This window comes from Erpetoichthys calabaricus, chromosome 3 (assembly GCF_900747795.2).
Source record: "Erpetoichthys calabaricus chromosome 3, fErpCal1.3, whole genome shotgun sequence".
NCBI classification, from domain to species: Eukaryota; Metazoa; Chordata; class Cladistia; order Polypteriformes; family Polypteridae; genus Erpetoichthys; species Erpetoichthys calabaricus.
The window spans coordinates 3,752,422-3,780,168 of NC_041396.2; the positions used below are offsets into that span (position 1 = coordinate 3,752,422).

The 27,747-nt window shown below is 37.7% G+C and overlaps 1 protein-coding gene across 6 annotated transcripts in view; it reads left to right on the top strand.

Moving 5' to 3' along the window:
* Positions 1-27,747, top strand: part of LOC114647647 (cytosolic phospholipase A2 gamma-like) — a 131,815-nt gene that overhangs the window by 64,939 nt on the left and 39,129 nt on the right. For 4 of the 6 annotated variants that reach the window (XR_007934568.1, XM_051925414.1, XM_051925413.1 and 1 more), the window contains exons 8-13: positions 2,902-2,955; positions 6,708-6,746; positions 10,318-10,371; positions 15,630-15,686; positions 18,981-19,088; positions 27,574-27,734. Coding sequence is in view for 5 of the 6 variants with exons in the window: in XM_051925414.1 (XP_051781374.1) it covers positions 2,902-2,955; positions 6,708-6,746; positions 10,318-10,371; positions 15,630-15,686; positions 18,981-19,088; positions 27,574-27,734 (473 nt within the window). In the remaining variant the exon portion in view is untranslated. The remainder of the gene's footprint in view (positions 1-2,901; positions 2,956-6,707; positions 6,747-10,317; positions 10,372-15,629; positions 15,687-18,980; positions 19,089-27,573; positions 27,735-27,747) is intronic. The other 2 variants (XM_051925411.1, XM_051925412.1) reach the window with 2 other exon arrangements.

Genomic DNA, 27,747 nt, shown 5'->3' on the forward strand with positions numbered 1-27,747 from the left:
CAATCCCTGTACCTTTTGCAGAATATCGGCCTGTCCCCAATGTTTTTCTTGGCTTCTTTGCTGCCCTTCTTGACACACCAAGCCATCCTACAAAAGTCTTTGCCTCACTCACAGCTGCCTGCTGCCATTCCTGAGCAAACTCTGCACTGGTGATCCCTCGATCCCGCAGCTGAATCAAGTTTAGGAGACAGTCCTGGCACTTGCTGGACTTTCTTAAAGCCTTCTTCACAACAATTGAACCTCTCTAATTCTAACTCAATCATCATAACAGGGTGACGTCCAGCCTTTTCCTCGTCAACACTCTCACCTGTGTTTATGAGAGGATCACTGAAATGATGTCAGCAGGTCCTTTTTGTGGCAGGGCTACAGTGGAAATGGATTTTTTGGGATTAAATTCATTTTCATGGCAAAGAGAGACTTTGCAGTTAATTGCAAATTATCTGACCACTCTTCATAACATTCTAGAGTCGATGCAAATTGTGATCATAAAAATTGAAGCAGCAAACAATTGTCCAAATTAATATTTGTGTCATTATCAAAACTTTTGGCGACGACTGTACTTTAAATCAAATCAAGTGGTATGCCACTGTTGTGATGTAATATTTTGCATACAAGTTGATAAATATTTTGTATGTCTTTATTTGTAACTTAGGCAAAACTAAGTCAGAAAAGTGAATTTTACGACAGAGTTGGGGGAAGTGGTTGAAACAAGTGTTTCTCTGCTAAAGTCTCTCTTTCAATCCTAACTGCCAAGCTTTACCTTAACATATGGTTTTGGGGGATGGCAGGTGTGAAGATGTTCTATCACCCCATTGGTCTGAAGTATGGCTGTCTGGAACTGGCTTGTATCAAAAGCCGTTATGTACCACAACATCCTATTGGCTCTAGGGGTTGGATAGAAAATCTATAAATTTGCTCAATCCCTCACTCTCTCTCTCTCTCACCAAACTGCTGAATGACCATCTCACACCATGAACCGAAAAGGAGAACACAATGAAGGGCTCTATTCAATAAGGGCGCGCACAAAAAGGCAAGCTTCAAAAGGGCGACCTCAATTGGGCGTGGCGAATAAAGGCGTTCGTAGATAATTTAGTTGGATGTTTTAATATTCTTGCTTTCGCCTTTTTATTCGTTCAGTCATTGCCTTTATCTAATAAATTTTCTTCACAAATTTGTTCCAGAAATAGTTTGTTAGAAGTTCATGCATTAATTAATTGGATGTTTTAATATTCTTGCTTTTGCCTTTTTATACGTTCAATCATTGCCTTTATCTAATAAATTTTCTCTAATAATTTTGTTGCGTTTGCCTTTATTCGCCGCGCCCAATTGAGGTCGCCCTTTTGAAGCTCCCCTTTTTGTGCGCGCCCTTATTGAAGGATACCCAATGAAGAACACAGCTTGGCAGCCATATTGAGACAGGCAATGCGGCCTGTCCTGAAGAAAGCTGATCACAAATGATGCCTTAATTAGAGACATTTTTAAGTAACTAACAAGTCTGTGTGCCGCCTGAAACTACGCATAATCATTTATTAGGTTGTATGGTTGCCCATATTCAAATGTACTTTGATTATTGTTATTATTTATGAATATTATCAATACTGCGGTGGGTTGGCGCCCTGCCCGGGATTGTTCCTGCCTTGTGCCCTGTGTTGGCTGGGATTGGCTCCAGCAGACCCCCGTGACCCTGTGTTCGGATTCAGAGGGTTGGAAAATGGATGGATGGATATTATCAATAATACATTATTTAAAGTGTAACTTAACTCCTGCTTGTCTTTTACTACACCTAATTGCCTGAGGTTATAAATGTAGAAGGGAAGGTTGGGAGAAGTTATATACTATAATACCTTATAAACAGTGGTAAGTCTGTGAGATTCGAGGCATTCTGACAAAGGCTACTTATTAATAATACAAAAGGGGAGAGTAGAGCAATATATTACTCTATTAAGACAAAACAGCCACTTTTCAAAAAGATAATAGATTTTTATTTTCTCATCTAGAGGTAGCGCTTTACACATTCTCTTAGCCATTAAGGGATTGCTTTGACCACTTAAATGTTTTTGGAGCCATCTTTTCACAGAAACAAAAGGTGCACATGTAACCCCTCTTTGACATGAATACATCAATTCCTGCCGTAAGCGTAATAAAAGGTGCGTGCATGTGTGTATCATCTCCAGATGACGTGCACTGTATTGTGTAACTCCATCTTATCTGGTTTAAGTCAACCACACGACCCTTTTAAAAATCCCCTCTTTACTTGATTGCCTGTTTCAAGCTGCAATTATGCTAATGAGGCTAAAAAGCAAATAGAACCTGTAAGAATCAACAGCGTGTCACAAACCGTTTCATATTTCCTCCATGTCTAGAGCACTGCTGCTTAAAACATCAAATAATTACAAGTAAGAAAGTATAAAATGACAGTAAACTCTTTTAGAAAACTGGTTAACGAGAACAAGATTTATGAAAAAGTATAACTCATCCTCATCTAAGAAGCAGTCACTTCATTCGTGCGAATTTAGTGAAATGCTCAGAGCATGTCAAATTAAACTTTTGCTCTTTGAAACTTTCTGCAATTCATTTTGCCATTTTTTTTTGTGACGCAAAACATGGTTTCGCTGCAAGTTCGGTTTTGTGCAAGTTGTTTCGTTCATCCACCACACTCACACACACATACATGCACTTGTTTTTTGATTTTTGTTTCTATTGATGTTTCAATTTCTCCAGGCTCTAGTAATGATGAAGAGAACAAATGAACCTAATGCTTGATGACAGCAAGGAAAGAGGAGAACACAAATACTGTATGAGGATCAGGAAATATATGTTGCACTTTAAAAACTTCTTTTTCTGTTCTTTTTCTGTTCATGTAGTGATTTATATTTTGGTTTCTCCATTCTGTTTTTTCAGGTATATGGGGCAGTGCAATGGCACACGAGGAAACATTGAGGCGATATGTAAAAGGTAGACCACACATTTTTAAAGTGACCATTTTTAAAAATTTTGAATTCTATCTGCTCATGTTTTCTAAACACCATTTTTAGAAGACGGTTGCTGTTGCCTATGTCAGCAGTATCGGATGCAAATGAGAAATAATCCATCGTTTGACAGACCTACACATACTGAATTAGTTGGTCACCCGTTTAACTTAATACATATAACTTTGGAATGTGAGAAGAAAACTGGAGTACCTTGAGGTAAACCAAAGGAAAAAAATTAATTCTTAAAATAAATAAATACATAAATAGAATGATGTATTTACTGCAAATCTGAACTCACACAGAATTATAGAACTTCTGATAAATTATTGTTAATCTGGGGCAACATTTATAAAACTTGTGTAGGCTTGAAATGTGTGTATGCAGCTTTCCATTCAAAGGTTGGGATTTATAAAAGAAAACTTAACAGGAGCAACTCTGATTCACCCATATGCAACATTTTGGAGAAATTGGGAAAGGACAACACCCTTAATCAGGTAGGGAAATGCAGCCAAACCAGCACACGACAACTCACACTCTTAATAATTCATATCACCGAGGTGTTATTATAATGCTTGTTGATTTGTCAAACATGTTAAATCTCAAAAGTGATGGATATGATGTATAGACTTTATTTTATTTGCTTTTCAAAAAGGCCTAATGCTGAGTATTCGCACTATATCTATCTATCTATCTATCTATCTATCTATCTATCTATCTATCTATCTATCTATCTATCTATCTATCTATCTATCTATCTATCTATCTATCTATCTAATCTATCTAAAGCACTTCCTTGGGTTTTCATGTTTATATACCATAGCTTTCCTGTTGTCACTTCTCAGGATTAGAACCCAAAGAGCTGGAAAAACACAAACTAATTCACAGCCTGCATACAGAAAGTTCTAAATATCGCACCTTGAAGCCTATTCATTGCCTAGTGGTTTGACACAACATGGCTTGTTTTGCACTACTTGAAGACTATGCGAGTGGTCATATGGAAAGGGAACAAACCTTTAGGGATTTTTTGTCTATGATGATGACTGGCCCGTGACAGGATTTAGGATTCCAGGAGAAATTTTCTTGGAATTATATTTTGAGTTGGGCCTGGCATTTGAGACACAGACTGCCTGAAGTCTGGTTACATCTGTTCATATCCAGGTTTTAAAAATGCCTGGATTTCTGGAACCAAGCATCTAGCAGAGGCACCTGACCCACAGGTCAGGAATATCTCAGCCAAGCTTCAGTTCTATCACGCCTACTGCCCTGGAAGACATAAACAGAGTGACGAGGTGCTACATTGAGTTTGTGTATGTTGTCGGTGTACAGGCCAATATAAAAAGACAATTAGCAGCAGTGCCCAGTTTTTCTAGCACAATCAGGGCACTTTACTCCATTCAGATTGCAATAAGGGCACCTAGAAAGACTGTACTTGCTTTTGTTAACTATAAGCAGTTACATTCCAAAAATGCACAAGTCATCTGTGATGCCACGATGAGACTGAAAAACATCATGGCTCAGTGGCTTCTTTTATTTTGAGGTAAAATAGTGTTGGTATACATATGAGGGTAATTGGTATAGTCCATGAATGGTTGTTTCAGTGTGCCAACTTTTCAAGGTTCATACACATATGTACATTTACAAGATAATTCTGCTTTATAAAGGTAAAACTGCATACAAGTGTTTGTATGGAAAGTTTTATAAATCAGATTATTTTCCAGTAAACATTTCCCTATTTTTTGCCATATGTATACTTTTACGCTCAAATTCAAGTTTTTTAAATGAGACCTACAGAGATAATTCAGGGCATTGACTTTGATTGGTTGTTCTAGAAATTTGTTTTAGTGTTTTTTCAACTGCATCACTGCTTCCTCCCTGTATTAAGTTTATGTTGATTTTGTTTGTTTATTCTGCTTTCATTTGTATAACATTGTTTTTGGTTTCATATTTTCTTGTTCATTAGCCCTTTTCTAATTTTCATTTTGACTTTCTGTATTGTTGATATAGATTGTTATATTTCTTCTGTTTTATTTCTTGAGCCTCCTGAACCTGCAGCTATTGTGGCTGCCTGTGGTGTGGCCTCTATAAAGATCTGAGACTCCTCAGGCTGGTGTTGAGTCATTAACATGTTCTAGTCATGTTGATCAGCTCCCCTTTTGTGATCCTTTGTTAATAGATTTTGTAAGTTCATGTTTGGGTTACCATTTTAAGGAAATTTATCTCTTGCTTCTGTTTCCGACTGTAGTTTTTTAAGAATTTTTTTTAATCTAAAACGTTGAGATTCATCAAAATCTCGAAATCACATTTTTGGACAATTCTAATACTTTCCCTACACTTTGTATATGAGAAAGTAAAAAAAGGAAAAGGTGGAGTGTCAAGTATAGTATTCTCATGAGTGAGTGATGTACATGATGAACAGATGCACTACAAATATTTTTGCATGTTTACCATGCACTCTGATGACCTGTTGCATTATATTTAGCCCTTTGTTCAACATTTTTCTCCAAAGTAACCTGCCACTCATCCAAAAATACCACTTTGGATAAACGGTACTGCGTCCACTTCATCTTGTAGTTAGAAAATATTCTGTGCATGACAGAAGCCCAACACACACGAGGGAACATGTATGTGCGTCTGGCGTCACTTTTGCTGTGCCCTTAGGAGGCAACGTTTTACATGTAGCTTTTAATTGCCTTTTTTGATTATATGTTGACCTATTTTGTTAATAAACCTTAATATTCTAAGAAATACTAGTTTTATTGCTGGGGGCAGGGTTATTTATTTGGAGGCCTTGGTGTCAGGAATTGGAGTCAAATCAATATCAAAATGGTTATGCGGCATACAAAAGCCTTCACAAACCAGGCCAGGCCTCCTTTGCCTGCCTAGATTAGCCTTCACCCCAGTGGGCTTGACATCTAACCCTACAGGCCTGCTTTGGCCTACCCAGTGCTAAAGGGGCAGAAACTTCAAAGTTAAGTTTAAATGTCCCAAAACTTCCAAGTGTCTTCCAATAGAAGAAGAAACTATAAAACCCCTTGGCTTGGAGAGCCTGACAACAAAAAAATATTTGTATAAAATGAAGGTGTTTACAGTCATATGAAAAATAAAATTACACCCCATGGACATTTTCAACAGATTTGAGCAGGTAAAGAGATCTTCATTCAAATAGTGCCTACAGATAAAGGTGACCTACCTGAGTCAATATAAAATTGATATAGCATATTCATTCTCATAATCTAACAAATATGCAGATCTGTCACATGGAAAAAGTAAGTCCACCCCTAACTTTACCACCACTCCAAATCCATCACATTAGAATCAGATGTTCTAGATAAGGTGCTAATGATTAGAATCACCTTAGGGATTGTGCGGGAAGATGCTGTCTTATTGAAAAGGTGACATGATTGAAGTGTTTAAAATTATGAAAGGAATGAGTCCAGTGGATTGAGACTCTGACTTTAAAAATAGTTCATCCAGAACACAGAGACACAGTTGGGAAATGGTTGAAGGTAAATTTCACACAAACATTAGAAAGTTTTTATTAACAAAGACTACCTAGTGACCAAGTACCGTAGTGGACCAGAGGACTTTAGGGACCTTCAGAACTCAAATTAATGGTATTTTAGAATAATTAATTAGATAGCACTGGTGAGATTTTGTGGGCTTAATGGTCTGTTCTTGTCTGTATTGTTTCAATGTTTTAATGACATGACTGTTTCTTTTCTTTTCTTTTTTTAGATAAGGTAAAAGACCTCTGGAAAACTAATGTTGATTGTGGTAAGCATCTATTTTTTTCCATTCTTTTTTTGTTCATTGATGGTGATATTGAGAAGTCAGGGATCCATCTCTCAGTAGCTGTTAAAGTTATATAGTATATCCACACACATGGGAGTAAGCTAAAACAGTCTGTGGACAAGTGCTGCAAACAAAGGCTGAGCAGTTCTCCAGGCACCCCCTGGTGGTGGCCACGGGCCCCAGCAGGGTTGAGCTTCCATGTTTTCAACCCGTGGTGCCCTGACCTTAAATTATAGGGGCATCCTGGCCAGGCAAGGGCCTGAGCCATTCGCCACAAGCCAAAAGTAAATCTCTTTAATAAGAAGATTATTTTTACTGAAAGGGTGTATCTAGTAGTAGGCAGTGGTTTTTCAAATTTTTGTTACATTTCTTAAAACTTGTGCAGTGTGTTTCCAAATATATCACAAGTTGTGCTGGAATAGAATTGCTTGATCAGCCAAGAAATGATACTCCAGAGATAATTCTTTACGCCATGCTGGTCTGTCTTTGTTTTCAGTAATGTATGTTTTCTCTTGTTATGTGTTAGTGTATGATCAAAATGAACCTTCTGTAAGAAGTTAATGTCTCCTCTAGAGTACTATAGAGTTCCTTTTGTTTGGTGGTGTCTTCTGTCATATCATCTACTGAGAAACCATAAAGAGCTGTGTCAACCCATGAACGATGCCATTATGGGTTTTGTCTCTCATTGTCTGGAACCTTCATGTTAGCTTCTTGGGCATATGCTGAGATGCTTACTTTTGGTTTCTTAATAGGGACGAGCAGAATAGGCTTCAGCACTTGAGGGTTGTAAACTTCCAGCATTTGTTTGGCATACTTCAATCTCACACAGAGCTTGAATTCATTCTTCACACTATGGGGTGTAGGGGATTGTGGAATAAAACTCAAAGGTAATTCAAGTCCCCCCAAAACTTAATGCATGAATCATTTTGTGCACCAGACTGCTAATGAGAAGGAAGACAACAATCATGCTGGAAGCTGTGTCTGAATTAGGGAGAAGTGTGCGTTACTAAAGGCAACCAAAAAAAATATGTAGTTATAAAACTCCTCAGTGGCATGGCTTCAGGGGTGGATGATATTCACCCTGAGTTCTTAAAGGCTCTGGATGTTGTTGGGCTGTCTTATCTAACACACCTCCTAAACATTACATGGAGGTCAGGGATAGTGCCTCTGGATGAGCAAACTGAGGTGGTGGAAAGGGAACAGGAGGGTGTGTTCCAACTTTAGGATGATTAAACACACTTCAGGTTCCCTTGGAAGGCCTCTGTTAGGGTTCCTGAAAGGAGGATCTGACTGTTGTTCCAATGTCAGCTTCAGGAGGAACAATGCAGATTTTGTCCCGGACACAGAACACTAGACCAGCTTTTTATACTCACAGGATTCATGTGAGTATGCCAAACCAGTCTAAATGCGTTCTATTTACTTGTAAAATGCATACAACCATGTCCTGTGGGAGTGCTTCAGGACTATGGGGTACCAGGCCTGCTGTTGTAGGCTATTCACTCCCTGTACATCTTGAGTGAAAGCTTGAATCACATTGCTTGCTGGAAGTCAAACTCATTCCTGGTGAGTGTGGGACACCATCAAACTGCCCTTTGTCACTGATTCTGGACAGAAATTCTAGGTGTTGTCAAGGAGTGGAAGAGGTCCAGTTCGGTGGCCAAAGGATTGAATCTCTTTTAATTGCAGATGATGTAGTGCTGTTGGCTTTGTCTGTCTGTGAACCTAGACACACACTGGGGCAGTTTTCAGCAGAGTGTGAAGCAGTCAGGATGAGGATCAATACCTCCTAGTCCAAGGCCATGGATCTCAGCTGTAAAAGGGTGGAGTGCCCAATCCCGGTTGGGGATGAACCTCTATCTTAAGTGCAGGAGTTTAAGTATCTTGCATTAATGTTCACGAGTGAGGGATGAAGGGAACACAAGATTGACATGTAGATTTGAGCAACTTCCTCAGTTACAGTATGTGAATGTTTTACTGGTCAATCATGATGAAGAGGGAGCTGAACTGAAAGGTGAAGCTTTCGATTTACCTGTCAATATATGCTGCTACCCTCACCTATGGCTACGAGCTGTGGGTAGAGACCAAAAGAATTAGATCATGAATGCAAGCATCAGAAATTAATTTCCTTCTTACAGTGTCTTGTTCAGCCTTAGCGATAGGGTGAGATGTGAAGACAATAGGGAGGAGCTCAAAATAGAACCATTGCTCCTCCACATCAAAAGCATCTAGTTGAGGCAGTTCGGGCATCTGATTAGAAAGTCTCCTGGACGCCTCTCTTTGTAGGTGTCTCAAAAATGTCCAACAAGGAGGAGATCTTGCAGACATGTTGGATGGATTATGTTTCTCAGTTGGCCTGGGAATGCTTCAGTATGAACCCCATGAAGAGTTGAGGGAAGTTGTGGGAAAGTGGATGTCGATGTCTGGGCATCATTGCTTACACTGCTGTCTCCATGATCCGGACCCAGATAAGAGGCAAAAAATGGATGAATGTTTTAGTTTCTTTTTGAACCCCATGTGATGCACTCTTTAGTAAGCATTAAGAGGAAGATATTATAGTTGACTATAGTTATGTCATGAGGTTGGACATCATAAATAGCTTTTTTTTGGCTAAGCACCAGTTGCAACTGTTTGTATACTTGCATTCTTAATACTCATAATATTTAATAACTATTTAAAAAAAGTTATATGTCCTTCCTTGGGCACTGTGACCCATCCAGTTATGTTTACTAGTGAGATTAAGGAGACTTTATTCAGATGTCAAAGAGACCCTGAACTACTTAACTACTTAAGTAACAGCCTATGCTCTAAATGTAAATATATATATATATGTATACATACATATATTTGTATAGACCTACTTTATTAAAACTTCTATGGGAACATTTTTACCAAAAAAGTGCAATATAAAATGTAGCCACCAAAGTATAAGGCAAAGTCGAGCGTGGGCAAAACGCGTGCCAAAAGAAATGTCACAGTCCAAAAGTTTGTTTTAAAAATATTTAGTGAAAGTTAAAATCAAATAATCCACACAAGAATAAAAGAAAAAATAGTTACACACGTAGAATAAAAGGCAATAAAAAAGAAAAATGTATCTTGTCTAAACTTAATCTTTCTTGAGGAATTTTAGTTATTTCTATACTTAAAGATTCTTCTTCTGTACGCTATAAGCGTATGGCTTTGTGCTTAAATAAGCACGTTATCTTTACGTGTTACTTCGTACACTCAAAGACCCCGTAGGCCATCAAGCACGGTCACGTGCACAAGCACGAGCATGGTTTAAAACTGTATGCTTCTACACCTTACACATAGCAAGACTGTCACTAACTGAAGAATAATGTTTACTCAAAGCTGCTAGAAATGGCAAGAATATACCAATACAATTCTACTTATGGGGAGTTATAGGAATCTCCCATAGATTATGCATTGTCATCTAGTAAGATATTTATGAATTTTATAGAACTAGGAAAATGGCTCTTACATAAAATGAAGGTTATGAACATTTTATGACACTCATCTTTTAAACTTGTTTCAATGTTACCTTGTCTCTCTCCAGATCCAGGCATTGTGGATTTCATTTTTGACTCACTACATGGTCAAGTTGAACAAGGTACTGTACCTAATGATGTCTTATGCATTTACTCGTTTTGGTCTTCCACTATTGCACTGTATTTTATTTAAAAATACATTCAGAATCATGGCTTCTGATATTTTTAATATTGCAACATGAAACGCTTGGCAGAGGTGATAAGATGAAAAACCTCACTGAGTTTTTATGGAAATATTTATTGTTTATTTACGTATTGTTTTTAATCTCCACTGAATACTGCATTTAATACATTATTTACTTGTTGAAGGAACACTGTACTTCACTTATTTGCACTTTGGGTTTTAAAATTGTGAGTGTTTGTTTTATTCGGAAAACAAAAAAGCGCTAATACACTTAACACCAGCCTCTTGTTTCCTCATTTGCCAGGCTCATCCTCAGTCCAACCTGGACTATCTCACCCTAACCCTCCGTAGCCTTATATTGAAACCCTTATGATAACACCTGAGACCAGAACAATGTAGCAATCTCATATTGAAATGTTTCTTGTATTTCGTAAAGCATAAGAATAAAATGCAAAATTAAAGATTAAATGTAAAATCTAATAGAAAAATGGTATTCTTACAGAAGTCTAGCAGTAATGAATCATATTCAGACCTTCCTTCTCTAACTTCAAGATGATTCTGCTGTATGAAAAATCTTATTGTTTTTTATAAAAAATATTTTGTGCCCCAGTGCTGAGATCGTCCCATTCATTGATTATATTTTTGTTCCACTAGTGTCTTTCCCTTCTGAAGTGTCTTGCCACTTCCCTTCAGTTGGTTATTTCAAAGTGTAACAGTCCAAAAGACCAGCTCCCTTTTCTCATTTGTCAGAAAACTTGTCAATTCACTGTGCTGTAGTTCACAAGGTGGTATAGTCTTTAACTGACATTAAAACCAGTTAATGGTTTTAATGGCCACATTTTTAAATTTCCCAAATTGACACTTACATCATCACAAGCCAGTTTTAGTATTTTGTTATCTGAGTCTCTCCAGTTCATCTCTGACCCAATCCAGATTTTATTCAGAGCTTTCGCTAGTAGGCCAAGGTTGTCCCACAATTCACACTATGTCAGGACAAAAAACAAGCCTTGACGTCCAAGGAACTTTCTGTAGACCTTCGTGATTACATTGTTGTGAGGCACAGATCAGTGCAATGGGATAAAACCATTTCTAAAGCTTTACTAGGAGCACAGTGGCCTCAACAATTGGGTAATGGAAGAGGTTTGGAGCAACCAGGTGTCTTCCTAGAGTTGGTAATCCAACAAAGCTGAGTAACTGGGTACGAATGGCCTTTATGGTCATCCTAACAGATTTGCACAACAACAAAAACAACATTTATTTCTGTAGCACATTTTCATACAGACTGTGTAGCTCAAAGTGATTTACAGGACGACAAAAATAAAGTTATATGAACCGAACAACAAATAAGATTAGGCAATAATTTAAAAAAATAAGTAACAAAGGCAAAAGGTAAGGTTAGATTGCAAAGAGAACAGAAAAAGAAGAAAAAAATTCCAGTTAGGTAGGAGAAAAAAAAAACAAAATCTGCAGGGCATCCAAAGCCTAAAAGACCTCCCAACCCCTACTGGTATTCTACCTAACATAAATATTTGTAAAGAAGTCCTCTTTGTTTTCAGGGTTCACATGATAGTAATTGATGATTTTGGTCTCATGGACAGCTGTGACCCCTGCTTTAAATCCATCACCAAAAGGGGCTGCATGGTGCCTTGATCAGGTGGTGGTGGCACAGACCACCACCTTAGAAGAACCAGAAAAGAGAGCAGAGAATAACGGGGATTTGAATCGATTGTCAATACGATATGATAATTCTATGCCCATGTAGTCTATTAGGAATAAGACAGAAATGTAACTACGAAAAGCCAAACTAAAGTAATGAGTTCTAAGCAGGTTTTACTTTCTCATATACGTACAAAGTATAGAGAAAGTATTAGAATCGTCCAAAAATTAGATTTCGAGATTTTGATGAATTTTGATGTTTTAGACCTCCTTGAGTCCAAAAATACCATTTTTGGAATTATGTCAGTGTATCTGTCTGTGTGTCTATGTAACTTGAGTACATTTTCACTTAGGTTAACCAAATTTTGCTTACAAGAATTAGGTACAAAACATAGATTTCTATGAATTTTTCAGCTATTTCCACTAACTGGAAGTGGTACTTTACCTGAAACGTTTCCTCAAAAATATTAAAAATTTGATAATTTCACATCATATTATGGTAACGCTTTAATTTCCATCTTTCCTAAAAAAAAGTATGACTTATTACAATGTGCATTGTACAGACCAATTTCACTTCTGAATAATGATGTTAAGATACTCTCCAATGTCCTAGCTAGAATGATGGAGAAAGTGCTACCTTCGGTAATATCACAAGACCAAAATGGATTTATTAAAGGAAGTCACTTAGCTTCCAATATTCAATGCCTGTTTAATCTAAGCTTCTCTTTTTTATTTCAAAACATTCCAATATACATTACTAGATCTTTTTTAAGGAATTAGATTCAACCATAACCTAATTTATTTGAAATTCAAAACATCCACATATCCAAAGGGCAATCCTACAAAGACCTAAGGTGGAAGGTGTCATGACTCTACCTAACTTTCAATTTTATTACTGGGCAGCAAATATAAAAACTATAAAAACATGGACATGGACACTGATAGATGAACATACACAAGCTTGGTCCGCAATAGAAATAAAATCCTACAGTACTTCTTTATACTCCTTGCTTTGCATGCCAACAAATACAAGTTATCGCCAATATACTAACAACCCAATCGTGCTTTTATCTGTGGCACTTCTACATAAGAACCACCTTTTTCCACCCTCTCAAACATGTGCATTTTTTAATGCCTGGAAAACATTTGGGATTAAATTACTTAAAAATCTGTACATAGACAACGTCTTTGCATCCTACGAACAATTACACTCCAAATGTTACTTTCCAGCAACACATTTCTTTTACAACCTTCAAATTCAAAACTTTGTTAAACAGAACCAGCCCGATTTTCTTCACCTCCCACCTCCCTCTATGCCAGAGAAAGTATTGATCAGTCTTGAGGACTCAAACAGCATTTCCATAATATATAAAACCATTTTACAGTCCCTCACTTTCAAAGATCCAAGAGGACAATGGGAAAAGGATCTCTCACTCAACATCTCAGAAAAGGAGTGGAAAGTAGATATGCACAGAATTCACTCAAGCTCCATATGCGCAAAGCATACAATTATTCAACTCAAAATTATATATCAAGCACATCTGTCTCACTTAAAATTGTCCAAAATGTTTCCAGGGCAAGATCCACCCTGCGAAAGCTACAATCAAGTTCCAGCCTCACTGGGTCACATGTTTTGGGCCTGCACCAAATTAACATCATTCTGGATCAAAATCTTTAAATGCCTGTCAGACAGCCTTGGTGTTACAATACCTCCTAACCCACTAACAGCTGTGTTTGGTGGGCTCACAGAGGGGCTTAAAGTGGAGAAGGACAAACAAACTGTAATTGCCTTTACTACACTATTGGCACGTAGACTTATCTTGCTCAACTGGAAGAAACCTAACTCTCCTCTTCTGAGTCAGTGGTTAACTGATGTTACATATTATCTGAAATTGGAAAAAATCAAATTCGCACTTAGAGGATCTGTGCAGAACTTTTTCAAAACCTGGCAGGATCTGATCAATAACATTTTAGAATAAGCATTAAATTGAGGAAGCAGGTTCTCTCCCCTCTTTTACTCCATTTATCTTTATTCATTTATTAATTTATCTATTTACTTTACTTATTTTTACTAGCATAAAGTTTTACACTGCTGGCCTAGCTCTCTTTCTCAGGGGTGGTGGTTGATTTGTTTCAAATTCAGTTTTCCATTTTCCATTCAAATGGCAATACATATATATTTCAGAATGTTTTTATTTTACATACACAAAATTTTGTGTACAAGTGTTATATTACACCAATACTAAAGTCTCTTGCAACTTTTGACCGACTTCCGCTTATTGAAAATGGTAATTTACCTGAATTGTTGGCCAAAATAAAATTATCATGGCAAATTTTTTATTTATGCAGCTGCAGAGGCCAATTTACTTTTACTTAAAGTAAACTTTACTTTTATAATAATTGTTCAATATATTATTAATTTGATTTGGTTTGTTGTTGATGGTTCTTTAATATACATAAAATAAAAATATAATCATTGTCTTGTGGTTTACTCCTCAAATATCCCCATATCTGAGTATATGAGAAAGTCTAGGGGAGACCAATCCTGATTTTTTAAAAATTATCCACAATACTAGCCTGGCAAATTTCAGTTGGTAAAATATTCCAGATTTATGTGCATAACAGCAAAAGGCTGCCTCACCACTTCTTTTATGCTTGGCTTTTCGTAATTTTAAGCCATTCAAAGATCTGAGGTTACGACTTGAAGTGTAAGGGGACAGAGATTCCAAAATATAGGACGAAGAATTTTTAGGCTTTATAAACGATTACTAGTATTTTAAAGTAAATTCTGAATGAGATCTCTGAGAGATCCTGTAGGAAAGACAACCATCTCCGCATTACTTCATCAAACAGGCATTTATGGTTAAGGAGATAGATGGAAGCCACTCTAAAGGACTGTGAGAACATGAGGGGAAATGTTCTCTGGTCTGATGAGACAAAAATTAAACTCTGGGCAGAACTCTGAAAAATAGGTCTGGTGGAGACCAGGCACTGCACATGGACTGTCTAATTACACCCCTTTGGTGAAACATTGTGGTGGCAGCATCATGCTGAGGTGGTGCTTCTCAGCAGCAGGGCCAGGGAGATGTATGCAGCCAAACCTTGAAAAAAACCTACTCCAGACTGCACACCACCTCAGACTGGCATGACCGTTCACCTTTCAGTGTGACAATGACCTGAGGCATATAGCCAAGACAGCACTGGAGTCTCTTTGTGGTCCAGACAAAGCCCAGGTTTAAAAATGTGTGGAGAGACCTGAAGATGTCAGTTTACAGACACTTATCATCTAAACTAACAGAGCTGGAAAAGATCTGTCAAGAAGAATGGGATAAACTACCCAAATCTAGGTGTGCCAAGCATTTAGAGACTTACCCAAGAATACTTGGGACTTCAACAAAATACCAAATTTTGATTCTGAACGTGAGGTGGCCTCAATATTTTCTGAATCCACTGTTTATGTAAGCAGCTGTATGACAGACCTGCTTCTGTAGTAAAGGTTAGGAATATTTAATTCTTTTTATTATTTTTATCTCTCATCAGGAATGAAAATGATCACTGAGTATACCATGAACCAGATAGAGGAGACTTTTGCAAACGGTAATGTATTTGCTGTTTTCCTAATGTTGTGCAGTTATGATTTTTTCAAATTGCACTGTGGTAAATAAAAATACAATCAGTAGCATACCTTCTAACACTTTTAACATGTCAGCCATCCAACTGTTACAATGCACATATGGAAATATAGTTGAGAGAAAAAGACGTAAGGATATAAAAAAACATATGGGGATCAGTATATAAATTAAGATGAAAGCAGGGGGCAGAACCCCCCTCCAAAAAAAAAAAACCAAACAAAACGCCAGGACTGGTTACTAATAGAGCCATAACACAAGTCAAAAATAATTTTGCATTATGTCCTTAAAATAACTTCTTTAAATTGCATACAACAAACACTATCATTGGCATTTATTTGTAGAAGTGAATCCAAATGCTTGGAATCCTGAAGCTGAATGCCACTATCTTATATAGGCAGGAAAAGATAACATAATAAATTACCTGACATCCACGTCATGTGACTGGCAAAGAGTGCAGTGACAATGGCCATGGCTAAAGGAAAGGTCAACACAAAATGCTCTTGACTATGCCAAAACAAACGTAATGGTTAGAACAAGAAAAATAATAAAAAGAAATTGGACAAATGGGTCAAAAAGTCCAAAAATGAAACAGTTCTGGATGTCAATTCCCCAGATTCCTAACACCAAAACCTGACAATAACAGGAAAATGATTAACATGTTATGTACTGTCTGTGGAGGGTGATCATAGATTAACTAATCTGAATTCCATATTGGGTTACTTCAAAGATGCAGGAGAAGTCATGACATACGGTTTTAGTCAATTCTGCACCCATCAACACAACACCAGCCTGATTCACCTGTTCTTTAAGTGAGGTCGGTCATCAGACTAAAACAAGTGGGTATTCAGAGTGTAGATGGGAGCAGAATTGGCTCAGACACAGGACACAGAGGGTGATTGTGTGAGGAGCCTTATCAGAATTGGTTGATGTTAAGAGTGGTGTCCAGCAGGGGGCAGTGTTAGGGCTGCTGCTGTTTTTAATAAATATAAATTATTTGGATAGGAATATAAGTAACAAGCTGGCTAAATTTGCAGATGATACCAAGATAGGCGGATTAGAAGATAATTGAGAATCCATTGAATCATCACCGAGGAACATAGGCTTGGGGACATAGATACAGTCATATAAAAAAGTTTGGGAACCCCTCTCACCCTGCATAATAATTGACTCTACTTTCAACAAAAATGACAACAGTGCTATGTTTTTCATTTCCTAAGAGCATCTGAGTACTGGGGTGTTTTCCGATCAAAGATTTTTAGTGAAGCAGTATTTAGTTCTATGAAATTAAATCAAATGTGAAAAACTGGATGTGCACAAATGTGGGTCTCCTTGTAATTTTTCTGATTTGAATACATGTAACTGTTCAGTACTGATTACTTGGTTGGATGAGCTTGTTAAGCCTTCATAGACAGGTGTGTCCAATCATGAGATATAAAGGTATTTAAGGTGGTCAACTGCAAGTTGTGCTTCCTTCCCTTTGACTCTCCTCTGAAGAGGGACAGCATGGGATCCTCAAAGCAATTCTCCAAAGATCTGAAAACAAAGATTGTTGAGTCTCCTGGTTTAGGGGAAGGCTACAAAAAGCCATCTCAGAGGTCTAAACTGTCAGTTTCAACTGTAAGGAATGGAATCAGGAAATGGAAGGCCACAGGCACAGTTGCTGTTAAACCCAGCAGGTCTGGCAGGCCAAGAAAAATACAGGAGCGGCATATGAGCAGGATTGTGAGAATAGTGACAGACAACCCACAGATCACCTCCAAAGACCTGCAAGAACATCTGGCTGCAGATGGTGTATCTGGACATCGTTCTACAATTCAGCACATCTGTATGGCAGGGTGTTCTGCACTCACGCCACAAACAGAGTCACTTGTTGTATGCCAATGCTCATTTAGACAAGCCAGATTCATTTTGGAAGAAAGTGCTTTGGACTGATGAGACAAAAATGTAGTTATTTAGTCAGAACAAAAAGCGCTTTGCATTGCGGAAGAACACCGCATTCCAAGAAAAACACCTGCTACCTACTGTCAAATTTGGTGGAGGTTCCATCATGCTGTGGGGCTGTGTGGCTAGTTCAGGGACTGTGGCCCTTGTTAAAGTCGAGGGTCAGATGAATTCAACACAATATCAACAAATTATTCAGGATAATGTTCAAGCATCAGTTACAAAGTTGAAGTTACGCAGGGGTTGGAAATTCCAACAAGACAATGACCCAAAACACAGTTCGAAATCTACAAAGGCATTCATACAGAGGGAGAAGTACAATGTTCTGGAATGGGCGTCACAGCCCCCTGACTTGAATATCAGAAAATCTATGGGATGATTTGAAGCACAGTTCATCTTTTGGCTCACTTTGCATTCATTATTGTTTGGCTGCTTGATAAGTAAAAAGTAAAACAATGAAAATGCAAGTCAATTGAAATTAAGGAAACACAGTATGTTCTACTAGCATCAGTAACTGGTTAGTAATAAAGAAAGTGGCTGAAATGAAAACCTGAATCCATAGCAGCCCCCCAGGATCCAAGTTTGACACTTCTGCTCTTCAGGGTGAAAGCCCTTAATTCTGAGCATTGAGCAGGGTTGTTCTTTGACTTTTACATTATTCAATCAATCAGGTTTTTAGACTGGTGACACCTAAACCCGTCCTTGATCACAAACAACTGGGCCTTTCATGGATGCTACTTTTGTATCCAAGAACCTGTGTAAGGGTGTTTCTTAAACATTCCAGGACATTTATCGTCTGACAGTGCCGTATTCTTTTGTGTTAGAAGTACCAAATTTGGAATAAGCATGTATTTACAAATAAAATAATACATTTATAATGGGAAAGCATTGCATTTATTGTCATTTTACTGTTTTCAGTTTAATCCACGATAAAAAGAATTAAAAATCACAGCCGCCCAGTTTGTATTAGTAGTCTACATGCTGTCCCACCTTTTCTAGTATTGAGGTTTGGTAAAAATAATAATCCTCATAAACATTATACACTTCCTAGGCAACCACCCACATTCTCAGCCATATAATCGTCACTCCAACATGTGCCGATGTACGCATCAGGGTCTGCCCCGTGTCTGCCAAGAACAGCAAAATCTGCTTGACATGCTGCTTTCTGTCATGAGCTGACCACTGGTGGTGTCCAGAGAGCAAAATGAACAAACTGATGGCCAAATGTTATTGGGAAGGCAGTGTTGCCTTTTGTAATTTATTTACCCTGTTGCTTTCATTTTATATTTATTTATTTTTTACCATTGTGACTTTCCAGTTAATGAGTTTTCACAATTCTTAAACAAGACAAAAGACGCCTTGTTGAACTGGAAGTTTGGAACGAGTTACAACTACCTTCATGGCTGCCAGTGGTTCAAAAAACAAGGTAAGGAAATTGTTTCCACTTGTTACTATACTATACTATACTATACTATACAATACTATACTATACTATACTATACTATACTATACTATACTATACTATACTATACTACAGTGTTTCCCAACCTCAGTCCTGGGGGTACACTGTGGCTGCAGGTTTTTTGTTCCCACCTGCTTCTGTTTTTAATTGGACTCCTGGGCTAATTAAGTGATGTGTTATTTCCCAAGTTCTGTGTTTTGGGAACAATATAGAAATTAGAAAAATACGTTTGGTAAAAAAAAATATATATATATATATTGTAGAAAAAAGAGACCACGACTCATAAACATTTGGGGTTTTTAGGCCCTGTATACTGTAAATAAGGTCAAAATAATTATTATAAATCATCAGACATAGAAGGGCAGGTGAACGAACAATTTATGGAGATGGACCGGAAATCAAAACAGTGGGATACTGGGGAAGCGTGGTGGTGGATGGGTAGCTGACGTCATCAAAGGGGGACGAGAGGAAAGAAAGGGACCCAGAAGTGTTGTGCTTCTTGGAGTCGCCCGGTTGCGATTACGCTGGCGATGCTTCGTCTTTTCTGAGAAAATAAAGACAGAGAGGTTAGTACCCTGCCATTGTCCCCATGCGCTCTAGCGTGACAATATTTATTTATATATATTTTAAAATGTACCAAACAGTTATATGGGAATAATGTATTCTTTTTTTCATTCTACATTTCTAGGTGTTTTAATTGTTTAATTAATCCATTATTTACTAATTAGTGAGTCTGACAGTAAAGTAGTTGCAGCCTTTGATGATTCAGTGTTGTTTGCCAGCAAGTCTGCTCTGCTCATTTTTATTTGTCATTAATAAGATACAACGAAGGGGAAAAACTGCACAGAGAAAGAGCAAAATATAATGAAATCAACAAAAGACAGTTAAGTATTTAAATCTATAGCAAAAGAAGAAGTCTTATAAATGTAAAAAATCATTCTGCTCTGCTTTTCTGAATGTAGAATAAAAAAAATAATAATCCCAGCTAATTAAATGAGATGAGTGCTATCAGGTGTTGTCACTGATTAGGAATCTGGTTGGAACAAAAACCTGCAGCCACAGTGTGCCCCCAGGACCGAGGTTGGGAAACACTGCTTTACTATACTATGCTATGCTATGCTATACTATACTATACTATACTAAAGGACCACTTGGATAATGGCATATGTTTTTGAGGAAGAATGCATTGCACAAGAAGATGCATCCATGATATCTTTTGCTACCTGATCAGCAGACCACAATTTATAAAATGACAGTCCTGCATGTTGGACATATTTATATACAACATCAGGGCCCACCGGGTACAGTATTGGCTCCTTTCTTTTCATCACGTACACCTCAACCGTTAGGTACAACAAAATCACACCATATTCATATTCAGTCCTAGTATTGAGTATTACTTGTGTTCTGTTCTGTGCATTGTGTTGTATTGACCCCCTTTTTTTGATACCCACTGTACGCATAGCCTACCTGGAAAGGGTTTTCTCTTTAAACTGCCTTTCCTGAGGTTTCTTCCTTTTTTTCACTTCCTTTTTTTCTTTGTCTTCTTAGAGAGTCAAGGCTGGGGGGCTGTCAAGAGGCAGATGCTTGTTAAAGCCCATTGTGGCAATCCTTGTGTGATTTTGGGCTATTCAAAAATAAATTGTTTTGTATTGTATTTTATATTCAGAAACTTTCTGATGACACAATGGGTGCTTCGGGGAAAGTCACGTGCTGGACATATCAGACTTACTACTCATGACTACTGTAGCCACAGGCGTGTAATGCGAGTTCAAGCACGGGTAACATGTGTGCCGAGAGAAATCTCTCAGTCTAAAAGTTTGTTTTAAAATATTTAGTGAAAATTCAAAGCAAACAAACCACACAAGAATAAAGACAAAAGGTTATTACACACGTAGAGTAAAAGGCAAAAAATTTGAAAAAAATGCTATCTTCTCTAAACTTAGAAACAACTAAAGTTTTACAAGAAAAGCTATGTTTAAAGATTCTTTACTTCTTCTTCTTCTGTACGTTTTAAACATACGGCATAGCACTTACAATCCAGTGCTTTGTCTTTCATGTCACTTGGCACACAAAACATGCAGGGCATGCAAGGCACAGTTTAAAATCATGTGCCCTCTACGTCTTACACCTGGCAAGGCTGATCACTAACTGAGAATAATGTTTAGTCAGAGAGGCTAGAAATAGTTAGAATATACCAGTTCAATTCAATTTATGGGGATTATAGGAACCTCCCATAGATTATAAACTAATATTTAGTAAACATTAATATAACTTAAATAACTAGCAAATGGCTCTTACAACTACTTGTATTAATGCTAATACTGTTATTAATTGGGAAAAAGAGTTGCCAGGAACAGAAGCTGTGGAATCACTGTCTTACTAACGTTCAGATTTATGAGTTGCATAGTTTGACATCTGTCCTCACACTGACGTTCCTCCTTAGAACTTTGTATTTTTTTAAAATTAATTCACCATAAAATGTGGCTTCTGTACAAAAGACTATAACAAAATGCTGCTCTTGTGTCTCTCTCACTCTTCCTCTCTTACAACTTTGCTCTCTCTAACACTCAGAAAGCAGCTTAGAGTGCTATCAAATATCTTAATTCAACTATGGTAGCTCCAAGTCAAGTCAAGTCAAGTTGGAGAGCATGCACTGGTACAGTATGTTGTCTCACCCACTACACGATGAAACACACTTGGGATCCCGGTTGGCAACCCCCCAGGCAGACACGCGGTCCAGTCCCATCCTCCGGAAATGACCCTCTATCTGCCGCAGCCAGGGGTTACGTGGGCGACCCCTTGGCCTGGTCCAGCCACTCAGGTCCTCAACAATGAGGATCTTACGAGCCGGATCACCCTCAGGGAAACGTGCCACATGGCTGTAGTGCCGTAACTGATGCTCCCTCACAATACAGGTAATGTTACACCATGAGCAACACAAAGTCAAACCATCGGTACCCAAGGATTTTCCAGAGAGAAACAGTACCAAAGGAGTTCAGTCTTCGTCTCAGGTCGCTGGATAGCGTCCATGTCTCTCAACCATATAGCAGTCTAATGTTTCAGTACAGCACCTTCCGCAAATACAATTCAACTTACAAATACATACGCATATGGAATATATGATTGACTGTTCATACATAACCTTATGACGTGAGCGTAGAAATTGTCTATGAATCAACTGCTGCAAGTGCCAATGAGTAGGATGAGTGAGAACAGCATCTGTGCAGGATGGCTGAGCTCTTATATAGTCCTCTTTGCCTTCCTCAGTTGGTGAGTTTCATGTATGTGAGGAACCAAACGCAGCTAAGAGTTGGTCATATTATATGCCACCTTTGCCACCCTCTGCAGGGTGTTTCTCTCTTTAGCACAGCACCAGTATGATGAGACAAGTGAGAATGGATTTCACTGTGCCATTATAGAATTTTCTGAGAACAAATTGAGAAATCTAAGTTGCCCCCATACTTCTGAACAAGTAGAAATGCTAGTGAGCCCTCTTGACAAGTGCCGAAATGTGTTGTGCCCAGTTCAGTTTGTCAGCTGCTCACCCTTTCAACAGTATCCCCTGTGATGTAGATGTCAATTGTATAATTGTAGTGTGAATAACATACAATACAATACAATTTATTTTTGTATAGCCCAAAATCACACAAGAAGTACCACAATGGGCTTTAACAGGCCCTGTCTCTTGACAGCCCCCCAGCCTTGACTCTCTAAGAAGACAAGGAAAAACTCCCAAAAAAAAACCTTGTAGGGAAAAATGGAAGAAACCTCAGGAAAGGCAGTTCAAAGAGAGACCCCTTTCCAGGTAGGTTGGGTGTGCAGTGGGTGTCAAAAGAAGGGGGTCAATACAATACAATACACAGAACAGAAAAAATCCTCAATACAATATAAAAATAAAAAATTTAGAAGAGCAGAATTTAACAGTAGATGATATCACAAAATAAGATTTGGATATGTTTAGAGTCCTGGAGACCTCATCCATTTAGCTGCCTCCCCCATTTTTCCATTCCATGGTTGAAACAGCGCTGGGCCAGCCAATCCGATGAAAGGACCCCTCTTTCCCATGATTCCTGCAATCTTCCATCAGGGATGACTTTACCTTATGCAGGCAAATCAACTTGACAGGTGGGCCGTGGCACCAAGTGCCACATTTGAGTACCAAGAAGAGAAACAGAATAGGTGAGGGTTAGTATCCAATTATAACTATCATGTTACTTATTTTTTAGTGCTAATGACTAACAACAGAGATGCAGTCTGCACAGTTAATCAGCAGCTCTAGTCAGGGTGAGCTAAACTGCTGGGATTTAAAAGCTGAGACCGAAGGGGCATCTCTTATAGTAACAGGCAGACCATTCCACAGTTTAGGGGCCCTGTAACTAAAAGCTCGACCTCCCACTGTTATTTTATTAATCCTTGGAACCATAAACAGACCGGCATCTTGAGATATTAATGTGCGCTCTGGTTTGTAAGTCATGGTAAGTTCAGACAAGTAAGCCGGACCTTGGCCATTTAATGCTTTATATGTTAAAAGGAGGATTTTGAAATCAGCCCTAAACTTAACCGGGAGCCAGTGTAAGGATTTAAGAACTGGAGTTATGTGTTCATATTTTCTTGTTCTTGTAATAATTTTTGCAGCCGCATTTTGTATTAACTGGAGGCTGTATAGAGAACAGTTTGAACAGCCAGTGAACACCGCATTGCAATAGTCAATCCTACTAGAAATAAATGCATGAATTATTTTCTCAGAATCCTGTTTATTTAGAAAGCGCCTTAATTTCCTAACATTTTTAAGATGGGAGAAACATGATTTGGACAACTTTGTAATTAGCGCTTTAAATGACATGCTAGAGTCAAAGATAATTCCTAGATTGAGGGCTGATTCAGTAAAATTAATTGGGATTCCAACTGAGTTAAATGATGACAAAATATTGTTGTGATCAGCGTCATTCCCTCCAACAATTAACATCTCTGTTTTGTCTGTGTTTAAAGACAAGTAGTTCTCATTCATCCACTCCTTTAATTCACTAATACAACAAATTAAAGACAACATCGGAGAAACTTCATTTGATCTAAAAGAAAGGTATAACTGGGTGTCATCTGCATACGAGTGAAAATTAACATTATGTTTCCTAATGAGAGATCCCAGTGGAAGCCTGTAAAGTGAAAACAGTAAAGGTCCCAGTACTGAGCCCTGCGAGACACCATATTGAACTTCTGTGTATAATGATGGAGTACTGTCAGCATATTTCTGTACATATTGGAATCGATTTGATAAGTAAGAACTAAACCAAGCGAGCACGGTGCCTGTGAGCCCAACATCATTTTCTATTCTGTGCAGTAAAATAGAATGGTCGATGGTGTCAAATACTGCACTTAAGTCTAACAACATAATTACAGTTGAGTTTCCTTCATCAGAGGATATCAGAATTTCGTTTACAACCCGCGTTAGTGCCATTTCTGTACTATGACCAGTGCGGAAACCAGACTGGAATTTCTCAAATAAATTGTAATGCATAAGGTGTGACTGAAGCTGACTGGTGACTACTTTTTCTAGTATTTTGGAGAGAAACGGTAAACATCTCACGTTGTGTCACTGATAGCCCACTGGATAGGTAAAGGGTGTCACTGACATCAACAATAAGGTGAAAAATAATGTATAAAATTGTATCACAAAAGATAATACAATAATAATAACTAAAAAAGTTAATTTAAAATAACACAGGGCTGTATATTAAGAGGATCCTGACAAGGTATAACTTACTCAGTAATAACGAGCAAGCACCTGTTTAAATCTTTCTAGTCTGAAAAGTAGTGAAACTAACAGTCTCACGTTATTGACAGCACATTTGACTTTCTGATGCACATGTGTATGCATATTATAACAACACGTGTGACATATCAATGCATGGCATGCAGAACACTCTGTGATATCAGCCATGGATGATGTTGTGAACCGGTGACACAAACATTGTGAAAGAGTGTAAAGCTTCCAAAAACACAGGCCAGGACCTTCTCAGGCCTACCTAGAGATAGCCTTACCTCAGCCAACCAGCACACAAACACCCCAGATAGGCTTTGCCTTGCACCAACCTAAAATGGGGCCCCGGATTTTAATGTTCAAATTATACATTAAGATGTCCATAACTTATAAGGGAGATGATAATCATCAGCCTCTGGCTTAATAAGACAAGATCAGCAAGGATACTTTATAAATTCAGGACATTTATCAGAATTTTAAAGAAAAAGTGGTAAAACAAAGCAATAAGTGTTTGCCTGAAATGGTAAACCAGAGCAAACAAGTCCCAACTGGAAATCCAAGAAACAAAAAATAAGAACAGAAGCAAAATCTCCACAAAACCAGAAAATCAATTGAAAACAATTCTTAAAATTTAATCTCCATCAAAACTCATTGACACCCTGGGTGAATCTGCCTCCTCTGCCAGAAGGTGGAGGGTGATCATTTAGAGGTGACATCATGGGGGCTCCACTTCTCAGGGTTCTAACAACAGAATTCAAGGAACATTTACACACTTAAAAACGCAATATATAAATACTGAATAATAAATGAAACTAACAATATTAACAAAAAAGATGTAGGAATATACAAAAAATAATAATTAAAAAATATAAAAAACAAAGATAAAAAGGAAAATGTGCCTAAGCTCAGGGAACACATCTAATGTGACATAGCATGTGCACCTAACACAACTGTGAAAGAAAATAAGCCACAATATTTTTATTTAACAAAAGAAGGTATTTAATAGCATTAATGCTAATCTAGAACTTTACATTAAAGTTTTGAATATTATTAAATAATTTAATAATATTAAAGCAGTCTGCACTTTTATAGCTTAAAAATCCTAACAATAATAATCTTTGCATTTATATAGCGCTTTTCTCACTATTCAGAGTGCTCAGCAATTGCAGGTTAAGTGCCTTCCTTGCTCAAGGGCCCAACAGAGCAGAGTCCTTTTTGGCATCTTATGGGATTCGAACCAGCAACCTTCTGATTGCCAGTGCAGATCCCTAACCTCAGAGCCACCACACCACCCTCACCTAACCACCACCCACCTCTTGACCATTCTATCACTCAATGTGTAACCTGCTTAGTTCATACCAACACGAGTTAGTTCAGGTCTGATGACCCTTAGATAGCAAACAATTATCAGTTTTTGCTTACAGAGATTATTAATTGTCTTATCAGTAACTGCCTTCACAGACCTCTACTGACCCCCTGTGGAAATATTTTTATAAATAAGATATAGTTAAAAAGTACATATATAGATACAGATTTGGTTACAACTTAAAGAAAATTACAAGTGTGAAACCATTTAACATACATGAAACCCAGTCCATTACTTATTGTTAAACAATGACATATATATTCCTATTAATACAATTTAAAAGTTCACAGAACAAATATAATCCCTGAATAGACACATACAAATTGAGCATATATTCTTCCACACAATAATTACAATAAACAGGTGTTGGGGAAGTGCTATCGTCTGAGGCTCCACAATCGTCTGGGCGCCCCCCTGGCAGTGGCCACAGGCCCTTACACGGTTTAGCTTCTATGATCAGACCCTGTGGCCCCCAAACCAGGCAGGTCAGCTGCCCTCTCGTGGTCCTAGGGAGGCACAGTCCCTCTCCTGGTCCGTCCAGGTGTTGCAACTGGGCACAGCCCCCAGCTGACCACCACTATATATATGTGTATATATGTGTATATATATATATATATATATATATGTGTGTGTGTGTGTATGTTTTTTTTTTTTTATGTTGTATTTTCATGGAGAACAAAGATAAAAAAAAGTTTATGATATAATACAAGCTAAAGGTGACCAAATGTGATGCAATGGCAAAAATCCATAGAGAAATCTGCCTGATTGTGTTCCCTGATCCCTTTTTTGTTTCTTTTATGTCTCTTTTGTCTACTTTAAGGTATTCTCTATAAGTTTATTGTAATTATTTTATGTTTATAGTGTCCAATTTATGTATATTCATAGATACTTCAGGAAAAATCAGCAACAGGAAATGTATTCCCATAATTCTGTACTTCTGAACGGAAGACAGGACTCTTGACTAATGAATTTTCAGTTCAAAGGTCAGTCTTATGGGAATGCATCTTTTGTTTATGATGTGCACTGATTTTTCCAGAAGTATCTACAGGGTATGTAACAAATAAAAATAATATTTTTTGGATGGATAATTCCTTTAAATTGACAGCACTCTTTCATTCAGAGGTATTTAATAATGTCACTTTTTGTAATAAATAATAAAAGGTTTTAGTAATTCATCTGCTAAATGGGACTACTTGCAACGTGGTTTTGGCCACCTTAATGTCAAATATTTGACAATATACTGTATTAACCAGCTAAATCTAAGTAGAAGAACTCTTTTTTTATACATTAATGAATTATTTATCATCATTTATTCATTCCAGATAAAAACTTGAAAAACATAGATAATATGATAGAGAAGGAGTTTGTGTCTCTTGTTGATGCTGGTTTAGCTATAAACTGTGCCTACCCTCTGATGCTACATCCAAAGCGGAAAGTGGACGTGATCATTTCATTGGACTACAGTGATGGAGATATTTTTGAGGTATTAATATTAT